The 26,853-nt window shown below is 53.0% G+C and overlaps 2 protein-coding genes and 1 pseudogene across 4 annotated transcripts in view; 2 read left to right on the top strand and 1 right to left on the bottom strand.

The window, feature by feature from the left end:
* Positions 1 to 10,008, top strand: part of CAMKMT (calmodulin-lysine N-methyltransferase) — a 569,210-nt gene extending 559,202 nt beyond the window's left edge. The window contains exons 12-13 of the transcript XR_013526635.1: positions 1,506 to 2,341; positions 2,485 to 10,008. The gene's annotated coding sequence lies outside the window, so the exon portion shown is untranslated. The remainder of the gene's footprint in view (positions 1 to 1,505; positions 2,342 to 2,484) is intronic.
* On the bottom strand, positions 319 to 4,967 carry LOC144579129 (uncharacterized; annotated as a pseudogene).
* Positions 10,009 to 13,232: 3,224 nt separating the features above from the next.
* On the top strand, positions 13,233 to 25,018 carry SIX3 (SIX homeobox 3). 3 transcript variants are annotated; one of them, XM_035272665.3, is made up of 4 exons: positions 13,233 to 13,357; positions 21,042 to 21,852; positions 23,555 to 23,714; positions 24,066 to 25,018. In XM_035272665.3, exons 1-4 carry the CDS (start codon positions 13,303 to 13,305, stop codon positions 24,153 to 24,155), a joined length of 1,116 nt encoding a protein of 371 aa, XP_035128556.1. In that variant the 5' UTR covers positions 13,233 to 13,302; the 3' UTR covers positions 24,156 to 25,018. The 3 variants fall into 3 exon arrangements, with proteins under 3 accessions (XP_035128556.1, XP_002807587.3, XP_035128557.1); XM_035272666.3 differs by lacking the exon at positions 13,233 to 13,357 and adding an exon at positions 20,653 to 20,846; XM_002807541.7 differs by having other exon boundaries at positions 23,555 to 25,018.
* Positions 25,019 to 26,853: the final 1,835 nt, after the last annotated feature.

Raw genomic sequence — 26,853 nt, 5'->3', positions numbered from 1 at the left:
TTTCCTCAGGGCTAAGACATTATTGTAAAGAGTTGACCTGTCTTCTTTTTCTGTGACGTCTCGACCTGCTGAGAGCAATTGGTGCAGGTATCCCAGGGCCTGAGCTAGTCCAGGATCCGTCTCAACTCTAGGTAGTTAACCTGGGGTCCTCTGCCCTCTGCCTTGCAAGGGTAGCAAGTGTCAACACTCTTTCTGTCCCACCGTGCCTGGCCACTGGGATTATAACTGATTTCTCTCATTTATCTGATCCCTTCTGGAATAACTCAAAGTTTTCAAAAAAATTCAAAACCGAGACACAATAAACACACACAAAAAGTGTGGCATTTACAATTTTAGATTATTAAGATTATTAGATTGTTGAGCCTCTGTGTGGCGAAAGACCTGTACAGAGGGCTTTGGAGGGACCACAGGGGGTCAGGAGCCAGAGGGGATGGTTACTCAACCCAGGAGACAGGAGGTCAAACCTAAAGGAGAAGAAAAGCCAAGGATGATGCTAGAAAAAAAGAACATAAACAGAAGGGAGCCTGGGAGGGGCCCGTACTAAGGAGTCCAGAAGCAGATATCAGAATTAGAGCTTGAGTGGGGCTTAAGGAGCTAGAAGTAAAACTAAAACATCTCAATCTTTAGCTTCTTACAAAAGGTAAACCTGGCTGGCACAGTTTTGGGGAGTACAGTGCTTTTCCTTGGCTTCAGGATCCCCCCTTCCCAACTCCTTTGACCTTCAGACATGGATTGCAGAATCAATGTTCATCGATTATGGTGCTTTTATTGGGACACAGCACAGACATGCACAATTCAGCCAGCTCTCCCCTGACTGTGGTGGTGGCCTCGTCCATTTGGGTTGCTATAATGGAATGCCTTAAACTGAGTGGCTCATAAACAATGGAAATGTATTTCCCACAGTTCTGGAGACTGGGAAGTCTGAGATCAAGCAACCAGCAGATTTGACGTCTGGTGAGGGCCTGTTTCCTAGTTCAAAGATGGTACTTCATATGGTGGAGGGGACAAGGCAGCCTCTTTTATGAGGCTCCCCCTTCAGGACCTAATAAAGCCCCAAAGTCCCCACCTTCTTACACCATCACATGTTAAATCTCAACATATTAATGTGAGGGAGACACAAACATTCAGACCATAGCTGGTGGGCAAGGGCTGAATCCCTCTTGTGGCATAGCTCAGGAGATTGAGAGCATTTGGAAAGGGAGAACTGGAGCGAACAAGCCATGTTCAAGGGTGAGTGAGTGCCCATAAGCCACAATCCTGGGAGGAGGATGATGGCAGTAGGCAGGCACACAGACAGGTCTGTCTGGTGGTGAAGTGATACTCAAAGCCATTGGAAGGATGGCCATGTGTTCTGAAACAGATCATCAGGGAGACAAGAGAAAGAACTCTTCCACCCAGACATACCAGATACCTCTTGCCTACCCAATTATGGCTCATATGGCCAATATTTAGGAGCCAAGAGTTATGATTCAGAGTCAGGTTTTTTTTATTTTTCTTTTTTGCAGGGGAGAAGTCATGGTGATTTTGAACCTTGGAGGAAAAGAATAAAGCCATTATGGAGAAAGTTGAATGTGTGAAAGGATTATAAGCCTGCCTGGTGGCCTGGTGTGGGCTGTCACCCACTTAATCAGAGTAACAGATTGCTCGTACCTCAAATATCCTCTGAGTAGGAAAGGAAGAAGCAAAAATGGGATGAGAATAATAATGATGATGATAAAGAATTAGCTGATGTCAGATGTTTTCTCCTGGGTTTCTGCTTGCCCAGGTCTGACTGGTGCAGCTTATAGTCTCTGCTTGCAGATGTGTGGTTCCAAAGACTTGTGGATTAAAGAGAAACTCTAGAATTTCTCAGTACCTGACAAGTTGTAACGTGAAAAGCTACACTTAGTCCATTAAAGATTTTTCACGGTGACATTTGAGTGCAGCTTGAGAAATATGCCACCTTGCCATTTATCATTTTCAGGGCACAGGTATCGGAAAGGAGTTTGCTATGAAGAACAAAACAAAATGGATTGCATGTGTAGAGGTGAGCTGGCGAATACTGATAAATGTACTTCACTGAATGTCAGCAAATGTCACTTGAGAAGCCATTTGCAGCTACCATAACAGCCTCCCAAACCCAACAAAGAGTAGCAAAAACGGGCAAAATGAACTGGGCGTCTTGCTTCCACATGAATAAGCAATCAGCCCTCTCAGAAGTTACACCGGAAAGTTGTTAAACTTGATAGAAGAAGGGTTTTCAACCATACTGACGCACAATATAGGTTGCTACAGAGGCTGGAGACTTTCTGAGGACGTCAGCACTGTGACTCTGGGCAGGACTTAACCCCTTCTCTTCCAGGTAGGTGACTTCCTTTAGTACGTGCAGACACTGGTTGTCTCTGAGACATACTTTCTGGGTTTTTCCTGCTCCAGTTTGCAGCTTTTGCTGTTTCGGCAGACCCCTCTGTGCCCCACCCACTCCTAATCTAGCCTCCCTTGCAGTGTAATCCCGGAATGGCTGCAGATGTGAGCTGGGATGCGGTCCTCACATGCCACATCAAGAGAAGACCCAACGGAGGCACCCTTGAGCCAAGTTTTCAGTCTCTCACTCAAGAAACGAATTTTCAATGTGTCTTCTGGTTAATGTGAAGATTGAAGTAATGGACTCAGCTTCTGGTTCATTCTTGGTGACCTAGCCAAAACTTGCCCTCTCTGTGATTTAGGATTTCTGGAAGGTGGGGCCAAGTGATCTTGAATTCAGCTTGGGTTGAGATGTTCCCTTCTTCCTCCTCAGCCTGGTGAGTCTCCAGACTTTGCTGCAGAGAAGTAAATGGGAAAGAAGATCATATTCTCAGAAAAGCACTCCAGGGAATGTGAGACTAATTAAAATAAAATTCCAGCCCCTCTTCATTTTCTAATCTCTGGGGGCTCCTCCTCCTCTTTAATACATACGAGGTCATCCAATACTTTTTTCCTCCTTTATACCAAGACAGTTTAACAGGGTAGCTCAAATTTATCTGGCCTTGTAAAGATACCACACACACACACACACACACACACACCATTGCCCACACAAATTGAGGTCAGTTCAGTTTTCATTGGTGCAATGCTGTGGTATAGGGCTCAGATACAAGAAGCCCTTTGTTGAATGTACATCCCAGACTCTGTCCCTGAATGTGCTAATGGACACACTTCCCTCTTCACACTGTTCTGCCGTATGTTTATCCTGCGTACATTGGAAATCAACACATCTTACAACCAGGAAAAGTTGGGCTCCTGGGAAAGTGAGCTTCCCTCAGATGAACTTGGAGGGATGGTGCAGGAAGGAGGGGTTGGAAGCTAGCTTCTCTTCAGCCACACTCCTTGCAGAGTTCTTCATAATTCTGGGTGTTTCCTCCTTTTGAACTAGGTGCTTCCCATAGAAGGGACTTTACTTGGGTCTGGGGAACTCACAAGCCATCTGCTTATTATTGAAATTGAATTGCCTTCAACTTGTTGACTTTCGTATCAACAATGATCCATAATATAGCCTGGCTATACTTTTACTCAGTTAAGGCATTTTCTAAAGCGCAAATCTGCTGTGTCCCAGTGTGGATTGCATGTCCCAGACCCCAAAACCTACTAAAGCATAAAAGCATGTTCCAAAGAAAAGACAATATGGGTGCAGATTTCTCGTTGTGCCGGTATTCTTTATTTTCCTAGTTGCTGTAATTTTAAAATTTGTGTCTTAAAGCTCAAGCTAATGAGCATCTGTTCCCTGGAGTGAAAAGAAACTGTTCATAATTGATTAATATCACATAAATCCTGTAATTGCCGGAGGCTAGAGGTATGTAAAAACCTACCTTCTTATTGTTTTGTCTTTAAAGAACTAAAACAAAAGCCTTGTCTGTAGACAAGCGTAGCCAATATTGTCTCTGTCTTTCAGTGAGAAAAAGCAAAGCTGGTTTGGGTGAGCTACTTTACCCACTAATTAGTGGCAGTAGCAGGTTTCCTTGTTTTTAATCCAGCGGCTGTTTACAGTGGACTCTTCTCTGCTCTATGAATAAAAACCTAACAAGCCCCCTTTAACCATTTTGCATTCTGGGATGTTTCAAACAAAATGTTAAATTGCTGCCACAAGAGGAAGATTTGTTAAAAATACAAAACTCCTTAGAATTGCAGTAATCCCCTCATTCTTGCAAGAATGTAAACAGGACATCAGTTCAGGGGACATTTGCCCATGGAAAAGCCTCCTCTGAGCAAGAAACTTCACCTACTGCAGGGTAGCAATGGGCATCATTTAATCGGCTCTAGACATTCCCAATCTCAAACTGAGCTCCCCTGTCCTTGAAAGACTGGAAAGATACAATAGTAAAGTGGGAGATAAATAAGCAAATTTCAGGTTAACTCTGCAGGCAGGCCATCCTAATGAGAAGTGTTCAGAGGAATTTATTATCAGACTTCCCCATAACTTCACTCATGTATTCATTCATTCAAGTAGGCACTTTTAAATGCCTATGTTATGTCAGGCCTGACATAATATCTTACCTGGATAGCAGTTTTGCTTAGAAGTCATACTTTTTACCATCTAGAATCACACTGAATCTTTATGGCTCAGCTCAAACTCCATCTCTTCCAGGAAGCCTGCTAACATTTCTCCCATGCTTCCCTGTGTGCTCCCAACCAAGGACACCCATAAAACTGTGTTGTTCTGTGCTATCCTGAACTGGGTACATCTTTCTCCCCAACAAGTGTTAGTTCCCTGAAAAAAGGGTCTCGATCTTATCTCTGCATCACTGAGATAGTCTTTCCTAATCTGCTCTTTAAAATGAGATTTAAGGCAGCGAAAACTGGGTTGTCTCTCACTCACATTGATATCTAAACCACTTTGGTGTGACTATATGGGAAGCAGCCTTCTCCTCGTTGGCTACTGAGAGTGTCTGGATTCGGCATTTGATGAAGGTTGTACCAATGATGGAGGCTGGGGAAGAAGTGGATGGGTCCATCTGGATAATCTGGGTGCCATGCAGGCAACATTAGACTGGTTAATTTGGAGGAATAGGAGCTGAATTATCCAACCAATTGGGCAGATGTAGCCTTTGCTGGCAAAGCTATTTTCCCCACCTCTGTGTCAAATATGCCTCAGAGATTTGGGAGTTGACACTGCATCCAGATAGAGTGGGATAGAAATGGAGAACATTCACATTTTGTTCTGCAGTTGCCAGCCTTGAGGCATCCAGGCTTCTGTCTTACTGCAGTAACTTGTACTATTTCCCAGTGGGAAAGGTTTGGTGTAGGAATTATTATAATTTCCTTCTTATTTCTGCCTAGCTAGTCACAGGGAAAAGAATACCTAGCCTCACCAACCCCACACAGCCAATTTTGCTACTGAAATATAAGGTTTTGTATGAGATCTGCACATGTTAATGACTTTTGATGAAGAGATTTTCTTTTTAAAATCAGAGATTCAGAATTCCTCTCCTTCCTTGTGATACCTATTATTTTCGTGTGGCCCTTTCAGGGAAGAATTTTTCTTAAAAAATTTTCAATCTTTTAATGCAAAGAGTCCCATAGGCAGGCAGAATACATCCTGTCAGAGCCAAATATCAGGCCAGAAGAACCTGTGCTTTGAGTCACTTGACAAATAAACAGAGTTTAAGAAGTTCTACTTTTTCCCTTAAAAATACACAAAACTCACTTAATGTAATTCAAAATAACCCTTTCTTATCATTTCAAATATTTTATTTCAGTTCCTTAAAATTTGTTTCCCTGCCTAATTAGGGGGAAAATTTTGCTTCCATTTTAAGAAGAAAAATGTATTTAAAGTTTCTAAAAGTAAGGATGGCTGAAACATTGTTTTCCCTCTCGAACTGGCATTCAGAAAAAATATATTTCTATATTCATTTACTTCTGATGTGAGAACAGAAATACCACCTTTGCTCAAAGAAAGTTTTTTGAAATGATACAAATCTATGTGTGCTTGTTTCTAGAATTGATACCCATGTATTCACTGTAGCGGTGGGAATTCCTGCTAGGGGAATCCACATTGAGAGAAGTACACCCACCTTGGGAGCATTTAAAGAAATTTTAATATCCAAACAAAAGCAGTATTATCATCACTACCCACTCCCTCCCTTCGAGGAGCAACAATTAATAATTTGCATATGCTCATAACACAAATTATAAGACAAAGGGCCCCTCACAGGCTGTGGGCAATACACAGCTTTCCACAGGCTGCACAGTCCCAGAGCTGAACTGTTCTAGCTTCCGAATGGATAGCATTAAGCTGCACCACTAAAGCGAGGGGTTCTGGGCCCTCTGGCTCATTCCCACTGTAGAATCGAGTTTCTTCAATCAGAAACATCTCCCAGTCTTTCCGTAAGCTTTAAGGGTGGGGGGAGAACATATAGGTCCAAGTGGGGAAAAATACATATATACTTTGCCCTTTTTATTTTAATAGGCAAACATTGTAATGCTAGATAAATAGAAATTCTTGTCTGTTAATAGGTTCCTTTAGTTTGTAATAAATAGGAATGCTAATGACTAAAATTTGGTATTTGGTATGCACCAGCTTTTGTGAGCTTTTTTTTTTACACTCCTCATTGACATGCAGTATGGCAAGCTTCCTTTGAAACATATTTATAAAATAACTACAGTATAATTAAACCAACAAAGCCATCTTTTAAGTAAGCTTAATAGCTTAGGGTTTTTTTTTCACCTCGGTAAAATTTATTTTAAAAAAGAAAAATAGTTATGTCTCAGTCCCACTGTATATTTTATTCTGTGCATCTAATATTTCCTTTGCATCTACAATCTATGCATATCTAATTCTTTTTGACAACTATGATTATTAATAAAGTACTTGTGAAAGATATGCTTCATAGCTTCTTCAACAAGAATAATGTTTTTTTGTTAATGAAAATTGTAACATATCTTGACAGATACAACATATAAGATGTGCTTTTTTCTTAATTGTTAATATTGCTGTGCTGAATACACAAGGAGCAGATCAACAGCTATGGCAGGTAATAATCAGAGTGGATGCCATTTTATACAATGTAACTAAAAATATTTTAATGATATGAAAGCAATAGATAAATAAAAGCAATTATGTTTAATTTTGCTTTTGGTATGCCGGCAATTTTTGGTTGTTGCTGCTGCCGCCAGTGCGCTTAGAAGAGGAGGAAGCTCGAAGCGCAAAGCAGCCGAACCGAGGCGGCTCTGCCTTCTTGCAGCCCAAGGGTCCTGCAAGCCGCCCTTTCTCTGCTCTCCGCAGCTTCAGCGATCCAAGCGCGCAAGGCCCTGCTGAATGCTAATTTGGGATACACAGGAGCTCATGTTCACCAAGTTTTCCGCAGTTTTGCAAATCCTTTTCCTCCTCCCCATGCCTGGCGGTTTAAGACCACGCCATTTCCCAGAAAGAAAAACTCAAAAGATCCCAGGCGCCGGGCTGAAGTCACTAAGAGTCGGCTCTGGCTGCTCCTCCGCCTCCCCGACCCCTGGTCGCTGCTCGGCTCTGCCCCTCGCGCCTCGCCCCCTTCTCCCGAAACTCCGTCCTCTCCGCGGAGGGCTGCCTTGCCCCCAGCCCACCCCCCGCGTGGAGAATAAACACAGTTGACATCACTCTTACAATCTTTATTTAAAACTGTTTCCAAGGTTACAAATTGCCGAGCCTCGAAGCAACAGGTTCCTCCGAATCGGTATCATTACAGATTAACTGTAATGTGTAGGATTAGAATAAAAGCATAAGGGATTAGGTAAAAGGGCGACGCTTGAGACAGAACGCCCGAGCGCATCTCGACTGAGTCAGCAGGGGGGAGACCGCGAAGGCGCAGGGTGTCGGGGCGCCGTGGCGCCGCCAAGCCAGACTCGGTTCCTCCACTCCCGGAGCGGTCAGGACGGCCGGGCCGGAAGGGCCAACGAGGTCGACCGTTTCGGAGCCAGGCTTCCCGGGCGCCAGCGGCTAGGGACGGGGCCCGGGAACTGAGGAAGATGAGGGGCCGAGAGGTCGTGGAAGCGGAGGGCGCGGGCGAGGACAGCCCAGCTGGGAGCTGCAGAAGGCGCCGCGCCGGGGACGCGGTCTCGGGCGGTGCGAAGCTCGGGGAAGGCGGAGAGGGGGCCTGCACACTCGCACCGGGCACCGGGTTTGTCCGTGTGGCTGACGCTGCCTTCAAGGCCCAGTCCTGATGGGGCCCTTCCTGCCGTCCTCCTCACCCCCACTCTGCCGCGCCTCCCATGTCCGGCTGGGGCAGGGGGCCGGGGACCGCGGCAGGGCACGGGCAGCAGCGCAGGCCGCCCGCATCCTTCCGAGCCCAGGCTTCGGGCCTTCGCAGCCCACCCAGGCCGTGCGCCCTATTGGGCCACCTTCCCACCGGCCTTCGCCTGCCCCTCTCGCGCCAGGAAGGCCCTGGAGCCCCCTCTTCCCTCACACCACTTCCTGCGGGGCCAGGGCTGGCCGCGCTGCCCCATTTAGACTCAGGCCTGCCCTGGGCCGCGGCCTCGGGCCGCTGACGCAGCTCCGAGGGCTGTTTGCGTGTCGGGGTGGAGGGCGCGGGGCTGGAAAAACAAACAGGGCCGGGGCGCGGAGCCTCGGGTGGGGGCCGCGGGGGGCTGGAAGGAAGTGCGCAGTGTGGCCAGAGCGCGAACAAAGCCCTCTCGGGAGCCCCGTCACCCCTCGGTGACCCCAGGCCCGCCCTGCTGAGCCGCGGGGCTCCTGGGCCTCGCCTCCGAGCAGGCCGCACCGCTCCGCGGGCGCACGCCAGGCCTCCGCGGCCGCCGGGGCCAGTGCTCCCCTGCGTCCCCGCAGGCCGAGCCCGCGGCCCGCCCCGAAGGCGCGAGGGACAGCGAGCGGGCGGTGGAGCCTCACCCAGCCACGGAGCCCACAGAGCGAGGCTGAGGAGGACTCCAGGCTGCTGTCCGTCAGGAAACCGGGCGACTCTGTTGCGCGCTGGAGCCACAACTCTGCCAGCGGCCGGGGAGGGGCCAAGAGGACTTCCAAGTGGACGGAAGTGGGCGACCAACTTCGCCACGACGCCTGCTTCCTAGGGAAGGGCCTTGGCTGAGGCGGCGGGAGGGGACTGTTGCAAACAGCTGTTCCTCATACATATTTCATTACACAATCAGATAATGCGTCCCACCACCTTCTCAATTATTCACAGATAAACATTTTCAAGACGTTTTGACATCTGTCTTAGTGCCTGCTATTAATTTAGTAATCACTGTAGTTAAAAATGTATGGGATTTTTGCCGTCGGAGCACCTCCTATCCGGCGCGCGGGCCCAGTGTGGGACTGCGGCTGGGACCCCGGGCCCTCCGGGAGTGAAGACACCTTTGGAGGTGAGACGGCCTCTCTAGCGCGTTGACACTGTTGATGGAAGGGATTAAAGGGGTATCAGGTTATTTTAATTTATTGTTGAAGATTATGACTGTCCCCTCCCCCACCCACCCACCCTCCTCACGTTCCCACCCCAGCCCTAGACCCGACAACACCGTTCAGCCCTTTGCCCCGGGCAGCGGAAATGGTTAGCTTCATCTAGGAGTTTCTGCTCAGGAAGACGCAGGCAACCCTGGTCCGCGTAGAGAGAGAACCGCACGCAATCACTGAGCACGATTTCCCCCAACAAAAATACTAACAGTAACAGCGATCCACACACTCAAGAGGTCTCCAACCTCCGAAGTTTTGCCCTGAGCCTGTGGCCCTGGCAGAGGTGACGAGGGCATTTGGGAAAGACAGAAATAAATTCGCTCCAGTGACTGTACACGGGGCATTTGGGGCTATGAGAAAACTAGCTGCTTTTCTGCTTGAGTGGTAAATGTTGCAACGGGCATAGCTATGTAGACGCAAACCGTTTTTAAAACCAAAGAAGCAGAGTTGGAAGAACCTTGTATGGTTGAAAATAATAGCAAACATTTCCAACTTCAACATGCTGAGATGAATTATTGGGAAAGCTGTAGATAAATGACCAAAACAGAGGGCAAATGCTCAAAGGTAAACGAGTTTGTTTTTTTGTGCTCTGAATCTCAGCTACCGGGAATAAAAGTTACACTGAGTTTGAGAGTGATGTCTATTTATTTATCTTCCTTTCTGTCGCAGTCTCTTTCCCAGGTGAGTTAGTAGGTGGACTTTGATTTTTAAAACTATCTCATTTGGGAACGAGGAAAAACAAATCTGGTGAAAGAATGTCTCTGTAAGAAACTGCCCTTCCAACGAAGATTAAGTGACTCCAAAGTGATTTTCACCCTTTATTGTTCAAAACGTCCACAAGAACAAACTCGCTAAAATTTCCAGGAATTAACTGTATCTAAAAAAGAAAAGGACCTAGTGTTTGCCCCCAAAAGAGAAGAAATTCTTCCCAACTCGCACCCCGATAGTCTTCTGTTTCTAGGGCAACTACATCTGCAGAAACATGTCCTCCTGTGGCGTTTTCCGGGTGGTTCATTTCTTCTTCACAAAATGGACCCTCCTCTGCCCCTTGGAGGGTGGTCATCCGACTTGCTGGCCCAGAAAGTTCTTTTTTCCTCCTCCTTTGTCTAGATGAATCTTCTCGGACTTACACTCCACTTTAGACGAGAGAGGGAGGCTCAGAACATGTGCTCAAAAGAGAGAAAGTTGGGAAGGGAGGTGAAGTGGAAGGGAGGGCACCCCTGCTCCAGGGGTGCCTCTTCTACAGGAATCCTGTAGGTAGCCACTAGAACTGGTTAGGCAGGGGGAGCTCACGCTAAAATCAAGCCTGCCTAGAGTAGTTTCCCAGGACTCGCCCAAGAGCCCCTCTGGAAACCCCTCTCTGCAACCCTCCAGCTCCACTGTGAAAACGTGCTCAGCCACAGACAGCGCAACCGGGGGTGAGAACTTCCCCATATATCACACACACAAAATGTTTTTAAATAAACTATGTAATTTGGTTTACTTTGAAGTGTGTTCTTTTGTAAACGTATTTGATATACAGGATATTGGGATGAAGATGGGGGCAGGAGGGCGAGCATCCTTTTGAATGATCAAGTTTAGGATAAGAAGGGTGCAAGGGGCAAAATAAGGGCCCTCCACCTTCTCAGGCCACGGTTAGAGCTAAATGTTCCCATAAAGAATTATGAATCTCCCAGTAGTGAGTGAGAACTTGTATGCACTCCACCCAAATCCTCCTTAAGAATGCAATCCTCTAAGTAAAAAATCTTAAGAAGTAAACAATAAAAACAATCTCGGTCAAAATGAATCATTCCCGGATGGCCCTTTTCTGGGTATCTCCAACAGAGCTGAGAGGAAGGCAAAAAGGTTGCCTCTGGGTGGATGAGGCCTTGCTTCTTTCTAGTGGCCAAGACTTGACCTGAAACCTTTCATTCACCCAGTCGGCTCAACAAAGTTTCTCCCTCCGAGCCAACGTCCCTCTAGCAGGAAGCCCCCTTGGCCTTGCGGCCGGCCGGCGTCCTCATTGGACCGGCTCTCCCCGGTCGCGGCTTCCTATCTATCTGCCCATGTGGTTGGGGTCACTCCTCGCGGGCACTGTGACTTTTGTCTGCGTCTGGACAACTGAATGTGCACCCGTGCGTTCAAATAATTATGCCCGTGGACACTTCTTTATTCCTCAAATTCTTCTGTTAGTGTTCCTTTAATTCTCCCGTATGTATTCGAGTACGATTGCCTGTATGTTCCATGCATAGTCAGGTGACTCAGCTTGAGTCTGAGCTCATATGTGCGCGACCCCCTGGGTCTACATGGGGAGGAGGAGGAGGAGGTGTGCACGTGCAAACGCGGGACTTTGGGTGGAGTGTGAGGTTGACACGGCTTTCGGCCCCAGGGCGCTCTAGACCTCTTTTAAATACCTTCATCAGCCCAATTTCTTAACCTTTCGGGACAAGGAGCGATCCTGCGCCCCGTCATTCTTTGGGAAAGATAGGACCATCCTCTAGGACCTCTCCTGGTGAACCGTGGCTGGGCTGGGCTGAATGGGCGGTCGGTGGTCTCGAAGTCGCCTCCTGGCTCTCGACTGCACCCATCACCCAAGCCACCTCGAGGTTGAATGAGCCCTGGGGCTCTGTCTGGGGGAGGTCGTGGCGTCTCGGGGCGAGTGGTATACACGTTTTGGGGCAAAACTCTCCTTGGCCTCCCAGGAGCAGCTGTAACTTGGAATTGGCCTGGGCCCGCCTCCCTTGGCCCCTCCTCCAGCCCCTACCGCAACACGCAGCGCTCAGCTGGCCGCCCGAGCTCGCGTCCCGGACCACCCCCAAGCACCCTGGGGCCTCGTCATCCTTCAGGGTCCCTGGGGCATCCTAGGGGCCTAAACCTGGAAGAATGGGGGCCAACAAGAGTGGCCAGGAATTTCCTGGGGTGGTTTTGCGATGTATTCCTCAGCTCAGAATTAGCCTTTCGGTCCCGCGCGCCTACCTGTTTCAGAGGCCAGCGGGAACGGGTCTGTGGGGGTGAGGCTTGTGGTGTGTGTACACGTGTTCGCGTGCGACTGGAAGCGGTTCCTTGTGCATTCCTAGAATCTTGTAGATGTGTTTTCTCGTGAGAATGATGCGAACTTGCTGCTAACCTCAGATCAGTTTGTTTGGAAAGGGAGAAAGTCAGTACGACGGTCGGTGGTTGTGTCCTCAGGTCCCTGAGGCCTGGAGGGCTGAGGCCCTGGCTGTGCGCCCTGGTGCTCTGATTCTAAGGCCCAAGCTGCCCCGATGTCCACTAAGGGTCAGGCTGAAAAACCTACGTAGGAAAGAGGGACCTGGAGAGCTACTCCCACATCCATGGCAGGGTGGAGTCCCGACCTTGGCATATTGGACCTACCCACTTGGCATCTCCCTGCCGACCCCGTCTGGAATCCGTATTGGTAGTGACGGGGGAGGGCGGAATGGTGAGGGAGTTGGGTCGGTACAGGACGGAAGTGAAGATGGAAAGAGAAGAAAAAGAAACAAAACTGGCTAGGGACAAGGAGATGGGTGAGGCTGGGGTAAGGATGGAATTGGAGCTGCCTCGGAGAGCAGCGGCTTTTCACCCTGCTATAGGGAGGTGCGTTTGGCTGCGCTGTTCTTCCCCCCCCCCACTCCCGCCAAATAAAGCTAATGATGTAGTAATTTAGGAGGGGGAGAGGGGCTGGGCAAAAGGAGAGAGGGGAGAGGATGGGGAAACGCGCGCCCCAAGAGCGAAAGCAAACAGCTGTGGAGGCGCTGCCCGCGGCTCAGGCTTCCCAACAGGTTAGCTATACTGGGATCCACCCGGCAGTTCGCAGGAAGGGGGAGGGGGGCAGACAGAGCGAGAGGGGGAGAGAGCCTCACTAGAGGACAGAGGGAGGGAGGGAAAGAGAGATAGGAGCCAGAGAGCGCACCGCGCGGCTTAAAAGGAGAGACATACTAATGAATATTTATCCGCCGCTGCTTCGTGCTCCCGGCTTCCCTTACCTTTCCGCAGGTAAGATCCTCCCCTTGCCCCAGCCCCGGGGACCCTCCTAGCTCCCCAATCGGGGAGCCCATGGCTGGGCGGGAGGGCTTTCGGAGGAGGGAGGGCGGCTTTACTCTGCATGCACTTTGGATGCCCGGGCATGCGACCCTGCACGACTAGGAACCGCGTGCGTGGGCTCCCTGTGTGGAATGAGTGTGAGCATGTGAGAGAGAGAGAGAGAGAGAGAGAGAGAGTGTGTGTGTGTGTGTGTGTGTGTCTGTGTGTGAAAAGAGACAGAGAGACTATGCGCCCGCAAGCGCGCGCGCGTTTCTGGCGTTCTCTGGGAACATTTCCCGACTTTTCACTCGGACGCCCTGGATTTCTCCCCTTTGCCTTTCTGTTTCCCCTCCCCCTTCTCTCGCCCTCCCCTCCCCCACCCCGATTTACCCCACCCTACCCCACTCCTGCCCCGGCTGCTAAGGCGCTCTCTTGCCGGCTATTGTACGGCTGGCGCGGGCTCCCCCGGGCCGCATCCCGGGCCTCTCATAAAAGATGAATAGTTCTGTTTCCGCCGTAAACCCCCACACAAAGACTGCCCGGCCACCGGGTCCCACATCCCCCTTCCTGGGGACTTCGGCTTTTGAGGTGCTGCGGCGCCTTCTTTCTCCCTCCGCCTCTCAGGACGCCAGGGCCCAGACCAAAGAGCTAAGAGTGATCGAGACTTGGAGGTACTGGGTGTAACTCCTTGGGGGCCGCCTGCCAGGCCTCCTGGGCTGCAACCCCGAACCCAAAGACCCCCAGGGGAAGGGCGCCTCTTCCCTTACCGCCACCTCAGGCGTCGCATGCGGGAGGAGCAAGGGGAATCCGGGCCAGCAGAAGGGGAAAGAGGGAGGAGAAAAAGGAAAAGGTCGGGGAGGGGCTGACCATATAAACAGAATTCTTTAAAAGGACTTACCGGCCACCTGTTGAGAATCCCTTTGGGGTCCGCAGGCTCCGGAGTTGCGCAAGGTGGACACACAAAACCAAAAGCCAAAGTTGGCAAAAGAAAATTCTTTCTCTGATCATGCCAGACGCGGCCGGTCAGGCTCGCAGCTCCGCGCTCGGATCAGGCGGCTGTACAGCCAAGACAGACTTTGCCCTGTTCCCCGATGCCCCCCTCATCCCACGCCTCCACGGGACTCGGGACTCAGAGCTCGCGGACTCGGCGCTCAGGGCCCAGCACCAGCATGTCGGCTTAAGCCGGGGCAGGCTCCCTAAGCCCTGCTCAGAAGTCAAGAGCAGCAGCGCTGCCGCTTCTCGCAGCCTTTCATGCCGCGGCCGCTCCTTATTCTTGTGTCTCGGCCTCTCCCGGCCCCCTCGGACAAAACCCCAGAGCCCGGCCACTCTCTTCCCTCTAAATCCCCTTTGGGGTCAGTGTTCTACCAGCACCGGGCCGCGCGCCTCTCCCGCCAGCCGTGTGGTTCTTAAAGAGCCGCACCCCTCCTCCGCCCTGCGCGATCCCCCGACCCCCGCCTCCCCTCCCCTCTCCTCCCGATCTAGCCCCCCACACCGACGCCTGAGGTCCCTGCTGCCCCGACCGTTGCCTGCGGACTCCGAGCCCCCTCCCTTCGCCTCCTCCCCTGAGCAGCCGGTGGGCCTGGCCTCGAGGCCACAGGGCTGAGTTCTACCCTCGCCTCAGGTCCCCTTTCTCACCAGCAGTGCCCACCCCTCCCTTCCCTGTCTTTACTTTAGCCCTCTAGGTGGATCAAGGCCCGGGCACCGCCTTTGCCCAGCTCAGAGGTGATGCCTGAAGATTGCCAGTTTCGGGTTGAGTTAGGGGTTATGGGATGGGAAATGGGGCAGGGCACGCTAGTGGAGCTGGGGAGAGAGAAAGGAAGAGAAGCAAACCAGATGGACTTGGAGGGCTCTCTCGATCCCAGGGCCAACCTGGCCTTTTGGCTCCTTCCCACGACCTCCGGGAGATGCTTACCCTGGAATGGGGTCCTGAGGTTACCAACCTGACTAGGCCCACTGTGTGTCTCAGGGATTCTGGGCGTGTGTGTTGGGGGTGGGGGTGGGGTCCAGAAAGTCCTGAGTGTGGATCTGGCAGCAGCCTGCTTCCCAAGCCCATAGCATCAATTCCCCCCAAAAGTAACCCTTAAGGGCCCAAGAGCTGGGTAAGCAAGGAGGGAGTGAGGGACCTTGAGCTCCAACTGTCCAGGGAAAAGGGCATCAGAGGAGAGGAGAGACAGAAAGGGAAGTCCTCCTGAGAACTCAAGCACAGTTTCTAAGAGGGTGTCTTACATTTACTGGCCAGCCATGTCAGCTGCCCCACTAAGAAAAGGCGAAGTAGATGACTGCTTCGGTTTCCCTTCCTTCCAGAACTCTGGCTCTCTGCCTCTCTGCCAGGCTGCCAGGCCAGTCTTGCAGGGTGGTCCTTCCTAAAGCACTTTCTTCAGGCCTCCCAGGGACTAGAAGCCAGAGAAGGGATCCCTCTGCTGAGGGGGAATGCAGGACAGGCTGTGGTCCCTGTCTTCCCTACTGCCACCTGTTATAACCTGTGCCTGGGCTCTGTGGATGGTGGAGGCAATGATGGGTTAGGGAGGGGAGCTGCCCACCCTTTCTCAAATCCAAGTCCTGGTACACCAGGTCTGGCTGTTCAGAAGGGGATCCTTGGGAAACAGCGTGTGGCCTCTGGGCAGAGGAAACCAAGGGAACTTGAGGTGGCAGGAGGATGGAAGGCTGATCCTCAAGCACCTCAACATTAGTCCAGATTCACCTTTAAGGAACTGGAGTAACTAATTGATTTGCAATTGGTCCTCTTGGGAGAAGTTGGCAGTGCACTCCCTGGGCTGGATCCTGAGGCAGCAATAGCCTCTCCCTCCACTGCCATCCCCACCCCCCCACCAGTCTGGCTCACATCTCCCAAGTCTTCAGCCCCTCTCTTGGGGCTGGGTCACCGCAGGCAACTAGGCTGGGTGTGTGCCCACCCTCTTGGGCCTGGCAGTGGGAGGTGCTGTGGTTCAAGACGAAGCCAAACTTCACTTGTTTGAGAATGTGGGGGGTGGAGGGGCCTTTAGCGGGCGGCGGGGCTCATTAGGCAGAGCAGGGTGCCGAGAGGTGCGCGCCACTGGCCCCGAGGCCGTCTTTGAGCCGTCCGGGCGGCTTCATTAAGCTGCGCTAACAAGGCGTACAAATGCCGGGCCCAGCAGCTTTCTTGCAATGCCCGACCTTAGCAGGGCGCCGGACTAATGAGGGTCACTCAAAGGGGCTGATCAAATATTCAAATTTCCCCGCACGCCAGGAACTTTTATGCAGGGAGAAAGTTGAGGCAACTGAGCTGTGTTTACTGTCCAGGGCGACAATTGCTTGGAGCGCCAGTCCCCCGAGGCTAAGGCGGGGGGCGGGGGTGCGGGGAGAGAGCAGTTGTTGTTGTTGTTTTTCAAAGGAAAGTAATCGGGGTCCTTGAAGGGTTTCGCTGCCTCCCCGCCTGCGTGCTGCGCTCCCCTGCGCCCTCCCCGGCCGCCCGCGCCGAGTGCCTCAGTTTGCAGCTTGTGGGGAGGCCCAGACTGTGGGCCACCCGGCCAGCCCCCGCCTCCGGACGTCCTGGGAGCCGGAAGGGGCGTTGCCCCCACATTGCAAACCATCCCCAGGCCTCCTGGGTCTGCCGTTTAGAGCCGAGCGAGGCCAAGTAGGTGCAGCTGGCCCAGCCCTTCGGATCCTCCTCTCCCGGAGGCCTGCAGACCGGTTGGCTTTCCCTGTAACCCAAAACAAGAAGAGAGTGGGCTACTTCTCGGGCTTTCTCCAGATGTGGTTGAGACTTTCCCAATGCTGGGGTTGCGGCTGACATTTGTAAACAAATGTCCTGTGGGTCCGGATACAAAGAGAACACTCTCTAAACCCCAAAGACGTCTCTTCTCCCTGTCCCACCTGAAGGCGATCTTTTCGATCTCTGGGGCCAGGATTGAAGTGGGGACCACGACAGCGAATTTGTTCTGTACAGGTGACTAGGCCTGTACTGGCGCCAAGTCCCAGATCCCGCAGTCAGAGCGGCCAGAAAGCAGAGACCTAGGGGCTCTGCAAGCTGACCTCTGCACCCGAGTATTTCCGTTCTGGGCGACCCAGGGTGCAGGCGCCCTCCGCGCGCCACCTCCTCTAGCAGTCCCCCAGGGTCCCTTCCCAGTTCTCTCACTGGGCTTGCTCGGTTCCCAGAACAGCAAGGAAGGCAACCTGGGCCCTGGAACCCAAGGTCCCTGAGCTCCTGCTCCCCTCCCCAGTGCCCAGCGCCTGGGAATTTGGGAGGGGGAGCTCTGGTGCTCCACAGCCCTGCTTCCTACCCAAACACACACTCAGAATCCCTCGACTGAGACCCTACGGAGCCTGCGCCTCCAGCCCGACCGGGAGCCAGTCCGGCCCTCGGTGCTGGGACCAGCTGCCCCGCCTCCCTGCCCTGCTCTCGGTTCTCTCAACTTACCGGCTCCAGGCGGTGGGAGTAGAGCTTCAGTCCAGAGCCGAGAGGCGCTAGCGACGGCTGGACTGCGAGGTGGGCTCGGTGTGCGGCGCCGAGCTCGGCTCTGCTGGGAGGCTTGGACAGCTGGGGGCTGCCACCCGCCCCACCGGGTCCCGGTGCACAAAGCAGCACGCCTCGCCGCAGCTCTGTGCCCTACTTCGCGCTCCGGAGCCGCGGCCGCCACCCGAACAGGCAGGGTGCAGCAGGGCGGCTGACGCTGGGGCAGAGGCTGGAAGGCGGGGGTGTCGCCAGAGTCTCAGCCCCACTTGCCTCAGTTCTCCCTGAGTGGCGATGGTTTTTTATTTCAGCGCTTTCGGCAGAGCCCGCAGCACCTGCGCAGCCTCCCTCCGGGGCTGGCCCGGCGGCGGCTGAGAGAGGCCAGGTCGCCCCCACCCGGAGGCGGGGGTTGCGGGGATGGGGAGGGGACTGACTGGGTTCACCCGCCCGCCCGGCGCCGGGGTCCACGGCTCCGGGGGATGCAGTTTCGGGGTCACGAGCTGCTTTCAAAAAGTTGAACACAATATTCGGAAACCCACCCGTAGGAATTCTCCCCTTACACGCGGTACAATACCCACTCCCCTCCCCTTTTTCATTCCTTCCTCCCCCGCTTCCTCCTCCTGCCCCTTCCCCCTCCCACCCTTCAGCCTATAATCCTTCCCCTACCAGAGAAAGGGATCGGGAAGAAAACGTGAAGTGTCTGTTTTTGTGTCCCAACCTTTGGGCTCTTTCTGGGCCCTCAGTGACCGACCACCCAGAGCTTCTCAGCTGAGTGGAGGACTCACGGCCAGGAGGAAAGGAAATATATACGGAGTGGAGAGAGCCCTCAAATGGGGCTGGGCAGGTCTTCCCTTTGGAGGAATATTTTTCTGTCCCAGTCGTCGCGTTTAAGATCTGCTACCCCACGGCTGCCTCTGGCCAAGTGAGCCAGTGTGGGCCCTTCGCCGGATCCAGAGCCTCCCTGCCACCCCGAAGCCTCCGAGGAGGTTTGCACTTCCCGGCTTGCTCTTCTCCCCGGCCCTCAGAGGCCTGGCACTGCGGGAGTCGGGCCTAAGCAGGGCTCCGGCTCGGGGTTTAGGGGCTGGGACACTCGTAGCCCCAGTCACGTTGGGTTTCCCATTTAAATTCTCTCTCAACCTCTCTTTCTCTTTCCTCATTGAGATCACCAAAGTGGTGTGGACCCGGCGCCTTGCCCCCAGATCTGCATCGGAATGCAGAAAAGATCTTTAAAAAAAAAAAAAAAAGTTTTGAATTCCTCAATGATTTTTCTTCTGGAAAGGCAGCTTAGGATAATTATTTCAGCTTTATTGAGGGCAGATTAGTTGAAGTCTGGGCGCTGCGTTTCAATACGCGTTGTACACGGGCCGACAATGTGGTCATTGTTGGCTACTGTGTGTGAATCCATTCAACATATACACTTTTTAACACCAAACCGAGTCCTGTCTAAATATACACAGTGCTCAGGGAAAGACGTCTCTGACCCCGACAAATCTGCGTAAATCACACTTCCATAGTTACAGAAGCCTCACAAAGGGAGGCCCGACTCAAGATGCTGATTACATCTTCTTAAAAGCAACATACCTAAGAATAAATACCCATGCCTGGCCTGGGGGCTCTGGTAGCCAGAGGCAGAGAGGGCCCGCTGTGTTCTATGGGCCTTTTGGGGTCTGTTTTAGGCTTTCGATGTTACTTTCTCTAGAGAAATTAGACAGTTTTAGAATAATAATAGTAATTATTATTATTTTACAATACGAGCAAACAATCAATTTTCAGGCCTTATCCACTTCATCCGGGTGGCTGGCCTCCAAAGTTTGAGTGCCCTCTGGGGCTGACAGGCAGGACCAGAGCTCCTTCTGTTGTGTGGTGAGGAGTGGGCATCTGTGGGGCTCTTCCAGGTCCAGAGGGCTCTTGAGCTTCTTCGCTCCCGCAGCACCACCACCACTCCTCAGAGAGGCAGCTGAATTCTGGGAGGAAACAAAGAGTTGAGTTGCTTCTTAAGATGGAAAGAAGTGTACTGTTTGGACTGTTATTTTAAAATACAGGGTGGTGGGGGCAATCCAGGCTTCTTGGCTGGAGAGGGAATAAAGAGAAACCTAACTGATGAGGAGGGAGTTGAGGTGAATTTGGTCCATGGGCACAGATGGGGGAGGCAAGAGCAGCCTCCAGCACCCTGGGAACTGGGCTCAGGCTGCCTGGCGCCAGGTGCCCCCGGAGTCCGGGATCCCTGGCTGGCGCCAAGGCCCGCTGGGCCAAGGTCGGTGTTTGGTGGGCCCCATGATCTCATCTCCCCTTTCTTCCTTGCCACTATTAGTGCTCACATAGGCAGAAAGAGGCGGCCCGACGTGCACACCATGTGCAAACCGTGCCCGCTGGGCTGGTCAGCCTTCTCTCCTTGCCTGCCGACCTGGCCTATGTGAAGCTTGGGAGACCCTCTTGCCTCCCAACAAAATCCCCGCTCTAATTGCATATCCCATTCAACAATTCTGTGCCCAGGGCTTTTTGAATTTCTGGATCAACTTCTTTGAGGAAAAGGGAAGAAGAAGGCTCAGAGACAGCGGTAGAGAAAAGAGGAGAGGGAGGGAGAAGAGAAAAAAGAGAGAGGAGGGAGAAGTAGCGAGATTAAGAGTTGCAAAGATTTAAAAAAAATTCTCTTCACTCCCCTCTTCTCCCTCCTTCCCTGCTCTCTCTCTCCCCCCGCCCTCTGGCTAAGTGGTAAAACCGTCCTTACGTTCTCGGTATTGATTGGCAGGGCTGACAGTGATTGGCAGTGGTTACCGTGGCAACACCACAACGACACGCCACAGACCAATAGAAAAGCGAAACAAAATGTTTCAATGCTGCACTCACTGTGGATTTAGGGGAGATATTATGAGGCTGTTGTCATTAGGGCGATTGCGGTGGAATCGCTGAATCTTGACTCGGCGGTGGTTGGCTCTCCCTCTCCTCTCTCCCTCTCCCTCTCTGTCTCTGGTTCTCTCTCTGCGCGCGCGCACCGGGCTGCTCTCCTTCCTCCCTCTCTATGTGGCTGCGCGGGTGTGTGTGTGTGTGGATGTGTGTGGGGTGTGGGTGTCCCTTACGCCCTTCCTCCTCCCCCTCCTCCTCCTGCTCCCCCCTCCTTTCCTTCTCCTCCTCCCCCCTCTCCTCTCCCTCCTCCTGGTCCTCATCGCCCCTCTCCTCCTCTTCCTCCCCTCTCTCTTCCTCTCCCTGAATTTTCTCCTCTCCTCTCAGGTCAGTCCATGGTATTCCGCTCCCCCCTAGACCTCTATTCCTCCCACTTCTTGTTGCCAAACTTCGCCGATTCTCACCACCGCTCCATACTTCTGGCGAGTAGCGGCGGCGGGAACTGTGCGGGAGGCGGCGGCGGCGCGGGAGGCTGCAGCGGCGGCGGGAACGTTGCGGGAGGCGGCGGTGCTGGCGGAGCAGGCGGCAGCGGCGGCGGCTCCAGGGCCCCCCCGGAAGAGTTGTCCATGTTCCAGCTGCCCACCCTCAACTTCTCGCCGGAGCAGGTGGCCAGCGTCTGTGAGACGCTGGAGGAGACGGGCGACATCGAGCGGCTGGGCCGCTTCCTCTGGTCGCTGCCCGTGGCCCCCGGGGCGTGCGAGGCCATCAACAAACACGAGTCGATCCTGCGCGCGCGCGCCGTGGTCGCCTTCCACACGGGCAACTTCCGCGACCTCTACCACATCCTGGAGAACCACAAGTTCACCAAGGAGTCTCACGGCAAGCTGCAGGCCATGTGGCTCGAGGCGCACTACCAGGAGGCCGAGAAGCTGCGCGGCCGCCCACTCGGCCCGGTGGACAAGTACCGCGTGCGCAAGAAGTTCCCGCTGCCGCGCACCATCTGGGACGGCGAGCAGAAGACGCATTGCTTCAAGGAGCGGACTCGGAGCCTGCTGCGGGAGTGGTACCTGCAGGACCCCTACCCCAACCCCAGCAAGAAACGCGAACTGGCTCAGGCCACCGGCCTCACTCCCACACAAGTAGGCAACTGGTTTAAGAACCGGCGGCAGCGCGACCGCGCCGCGGCGGCCAAGAACAGGTTAGTCGCGGGGCCCGCGGCCTGGCTACAGCCTCAGAGGCCGGGGAAAGGGAGAGGGGTTGAGATGGGGCTAGCGGAGCGGCCGCCGAGAGCCAGAGAAGCCGTTATTACCGGCCAGTAGGAGAAAGTTTCCGCTTGCCCGGGACGCGAGGAAGAGGGGGTGGGCGGGCTGTGGGTGTATTGGTTGCTTTGCCCAACAGGGGCTTCCTTCAGGGCGGAGAGTGTGTGCGTGCGACCCGAGTGCCCGCAGCTCCTGATCCAGGCCCCTGGGAACCTTCGCCCTGAGCGGCACCGGTGCCTGCCTCCTCAGCCCTGCTGCCAGCTAGGCGATCCTCTGGAGCCTAGAGACAGGGAGGGAAGGAAAGCACTCCTTGACATCTGGTTCTTATTTCTGTGCATTGCAAAACCCCGAGAGAAATCCACGAGCGTCAGGGAGAGGAAAGTGAGCCCGGGTCCGTATCACAAGGGAAAAAAGACGAAGGCCACTGCGCATCGGGCCTCTTCCTCTCCCCCGCCTCCCCCCCCGCCCGCCACCTCCTCCACAACGCTGCACGTAGCCTGATCTGGAGCTGGAGAGCCGGGGCTGGGAGTGGAGAGGCCTAGTGTGTGTGTGTGTGTGTGTGTGTGTGCGCGCGCGTGTGCGCGCCTGTGCATGTACTGGCCCTCCTGCCCCAGCCGAAGAGAATCCCTTAGGTCCTCTAAGTTGGGAAGAGGGCAGGAGTAGCCTCGCTGCCGGCAAGTTGGTCACAAAGTCACAAAGTTGTGTAGGGCTTGACCATCACAGGAGCTGGGCCTGGGGGAAGGAGAAGAACCAGAGGGAAAGAAGGGGATAGAGGAAAGGATTGGGGAGAGAAGGGAGAAGGAAGAGAGGAAGCTGGGTGAAAGCCCTGGTGTGGAGCCTATGTCTCTATCCAGCCAGGAAGGCCCAGGGCCTGGTGTACCTCAGGGAGCAGGGCCCCCAGCGGCTGACAGCTGCCTGTGGGTGGGGGCCGGGTGTGAGTTTCTGGAGGTGTGTTTGAGTTTAGGCGGCCCAGACCTGAGTCCATGGCCCTCTCCCCCACTGCATTGGAGCTCACTCTTCGTCTGATGAGGGGAGCGCCCAGGGTCAAGCCAAGGCCTCCTTCTGGAGAGCATTCCAGATACCAGGTCCAGGCAGAAGGTTCCCGGTGAGGGAAAGGGCAGCTGGAGACTGCTCAATGCTCCTCGCTTGCCTTCTCCTTTGCCCCTTTTCTGTCTCCCTCCCTTTCCCCACTTTTCCTCCGCCAGCTTTTCTATTTTCTCTACCCCCGGTCCTGCGCTCTCCGCTAGGATCCAGAGAGCAAAGCCTGCGGTTCTACCCGGAGACCCGCCGGGCAGTGAGGAACCCGCAGCTTTGGCTGTGTGTTTGAGGGAGCAGAGACAGGGTTACTGAGGGAACTCGACCGGTCCCAGGCCAGCCGGCTCAGTCTGAAGAGCCCCAGGGACTGCGGAGGGAAGAAGCGCCTGGCTCCTCTGACTTCTGCTTCTCCAGGGCGTGGCGTACTTTGCCGCTGACATCCAGGCCTCTCCAGGCGGCCGGCCTCGGGTTCTTGCTCTCCTCCGAGGCCAGCATCGGTCTGAGAAGCCTTGAGACGCTCCCGAAAGCGGAGTCGGGAGCGGCAGCGCGGGGAACGGGGTGGCGGGCCTCTGTGTCACGGCGGGCGCGGCTCTCTTTCTCCCGCAGGCTCCAGCACCAGGCCATTGGACCGAGCGGCATGCGCTCGCTGGCCGAGCCCGGGTGCCCCACGCACGGCTCGGCAGAGTCGCCGTCCACGGCGGCCAGCCCGACCACCAGTGTGTCCAGCCTGACGGAGCGCGCGGACACCGGCACCTCCATCCTCTCGGTAACCTCCAGCGACTCGGAATGTGATGTATGATAGCCAAGGCCGCCCTCCTCCCTCTCCTTCCCCTCCTCCCCCACTCCTTCCCCTCCTCCTCCTAGCCCTCCTCCTCCATCCCCAGAACAAACCGAAATCAGGATACACAACCATACACACATACAAGTCCACACACACTCCCACCCCAGCCAAAAATATATAAAACAACAAGAAAACAAATTAACCGCAAACTATCAACAACCCCCAACCACCATCTACCACTACGGCCACCCCAAAGGACCCCGACGCCAACAGACAGTCAAACGCTGATGTTGCGGGCAGAAAACCTAAAAGAGGTGACAATTGTATACTTTCTAGGACAAGCACGGCTTCTCCTTTCGGTTCCCATGGACCCGGCACCCCACCTGCATGACGATTTATTTGTATCTGGGAAAATATTCTCTCTAGTTAAAAATGATTTAAAGAGTCGACTATACAAAAACCAATCACCACCGCGAGGACAAGAGGACAAAAGCAAAACAGACAAAAAGAAAAAAAATAATAAAATCGCCATCTCCGTTCCGAATTTGTTTATAAGAAAAAAAGACGGGGGAAAAAAAAGAACTGGAGAGGGAAATAGCAAATGTTTCTCGCCTTTTGTTGCTCTCTCTCTCTCTCTTTTTTTCTCTCGCTTTCTCTCTTTCTCTTCTTCTCTCTGTTTTTAAGTCCAAGTATTGGTCAAACAAAATGCAATCTTCTGTTTTTTGTTCAGCAGACAATCATTTTCTTCTAAGCACCTTTTTCTCTCCACTCTGTCACTGCCTGTGTGGGTACTGGTTATAAATGTGGAAAAAGAATAGTTATGACTGTAACAGATTTTTATTTTTATTTCAAAATTTTATATGAATTATGTATATCTTAATGATCGGTCATTTTCCCAGTTTGTAATATATGTGTAGAAATTGCCTGTATATGATATTGCTTTTTCTCCTCTCCCTTTCTCTTTCTCTCCTCTCACTCTCTCTTTCTTCCTTCCCATTCACCTGTCTCTTTTCTTTTTGGGGTTCTCCTCCCACTCGGTGCTCCCGGCGTCGACTTGGCAGTCAAGGAGAGGCTTGGTGGCCTGGGTTAGGAAGAAGGACCCTGTCGCTAGCGAAAGCGGAGAGTGAGATTGTAGTATTCTTATGCAAAAGCTATTTCCAGTATTTCTTAGCAGCTTCAGAGGTATCTCTCACTCCCTGTAGGGCGCTTTTACTGTTATCTTAAACTGCGTGTTTATCTATATGTAAAAACTTTCTAAAGCAAATACAGTATTCTCCATTTTCTTATCACTCCCAGAGACTTGTGTTTTTGTCCACCCCTGGCCTGCAGCCTTGGGTTGCTTGGCCTTCGCTTCCACTCTTGCTCACCTGAGCCAGGGCAGAATTTCAAGGCTGGGTCTGAGGTTTTTTTTTTTTTCTTCCCCAGAGGGCATTGGGAAGACCAGAACAGGCCCTTCAGAAAAGAGCCAAAGCTGGATTCTGAGCAAAAAGGCAAAGAGGGTGCAAGGGTTGGGAGCGGGAGGCTACCGCCAGTTTCTTCGCAGAGCTACCAGGCCCTCTTCACTGCAGTGCACATTCAGCCGGAATTGTAACCTGCCAAGACCCTGTGGGTCCTTGGGGTGTGCTGGGTGTCTTTCAGTTGTTGTTGCTTTGTTTTTTAAGAGGAGAAACATACAAGATTACCAAACCCCAGCATCCATCCCGAGTGGACCTGACAGGTTTTTGTCTTGTTTTTTGGGGATGAGGGATGGGGGGGGGCACAGTGACCTGAGTGGGGAAGGCAGGGGGAGTGAGGGAGGAGGTCGCTTGCAGAGTTTAGGGCCTAGAATCAGGATGGACTCCCCTCCTCACCTCTGAGTGTGTGTCTGTGTGACAGTGTGACTTGCCTTATGGCTCTTGGTCTGTCTCCCTGAAATTTCTTCCCATCTTTGGGGTTCAGCTGGAGTCTCTTGAGCCCCTAAGACATTTCTGAGTTGGTTTATACTTTAAAATGAAAACCAAAAAAAACCCACCACCTCTTGCTAACCATGTTCCCCTGGTCCCAAACCTCCACGCCCCAGGCGGGGCCCCCACAATTCCCTGGAACAGCTTGGCTGGCGGTGCCTCTGTCGCTCTGGGCCAGGGCGGCCTGCACCTAAGGAGGAGCAAAAGAGGTAATTTCAGAAAACTTGCCTTTACTTGAAAATCCAATTTCCAAAGAGTGGAGGATTAGGGAGAAACGTGCTTGGAATTTTGCATCAATTTCCAGACTAATTTTGACTTCTGATTTCCTTTTGTTGCCATCCCCAGCAGTGCCAGGGGGTTTAGGAGGGCCAGGCTGGGCAGAGACACTGTCTAGCCCAGAGATGCCCTGAATGCTCCATGGGACCTTGCATGTCCAGGGCGAGCACTTGCAAGACCGGGATGGTTCCTGAGTGCATCCCTGCTTAGAACCAGAGCATCCAGCTGACCTCCCGAGCGCCCAAGTTTTGTGACTTGGCACACTGTGTCAGAATCTCTGTGTATGTTCACTGCTTAAAAAAATGTTCCCTGGGCTGCCACATTTCAGGCAATATTGACCCAGGTGGTAGGAATTTGGGAAAGGGGCTGCCTGGATTCTACCCAACTTGAGCCTCTGCTCTGGGATGAGGAACTCTGTTACCCACCCTTGCTTTCAGATAGTCACACACTTGACACAGAGCTTGGGCCTGGAAGCCCAAAGAAGTGCCTGCCTCAGTGTGGAGAGTCTGGACGGACCCTGCTCACTCAACTGACCAGAGCTGACGGATGAAAGGCAAGGAGTGGCACTGCTGGAGGGTGACTCCTGGAAGGGCCTGCCTAGGCAGAGCACTTCAGGGAGCAGGTGCCTTTTTGTCTGGGGGACAGGAGACCCCTGGAAGTTAAAATGATTTCCTATCTCAACACACGGTGCAGAGAAAGCAGATTTAGGCCATCCAGTGCCCACTCCTTCTGTATTGCAGAAAACCATCCATCAGACTCCATAGCAGCCTTTAGTTTTGGCGAGCCTGGGCCTTACTGGGTGTCAGCAGCCTGTTTTATCTGTCTATCCTGCTATCTATTATGTATCACTCTCTCATATCCCATGTTTTCAAGCAGGGCTGCATGAATACCAATACTCTATGCTT

This window comes from Callithrix jacchus, chromosome 14 (assembly GCF_049354715.1).
Source record: "Callithrix jacchus isolate 240 chromosome 14, calJac240_pri, whole genome shotgun sequence".
Lineage (NCBI taxonomy): Eukaryota > Metazoa > Chordata > Mammalia > Primates > Cebidae > Callithrix > Callithrix jacchus.
This window is presented reverse-complemented; position numbering and strand designations above follow the sequence as displayed.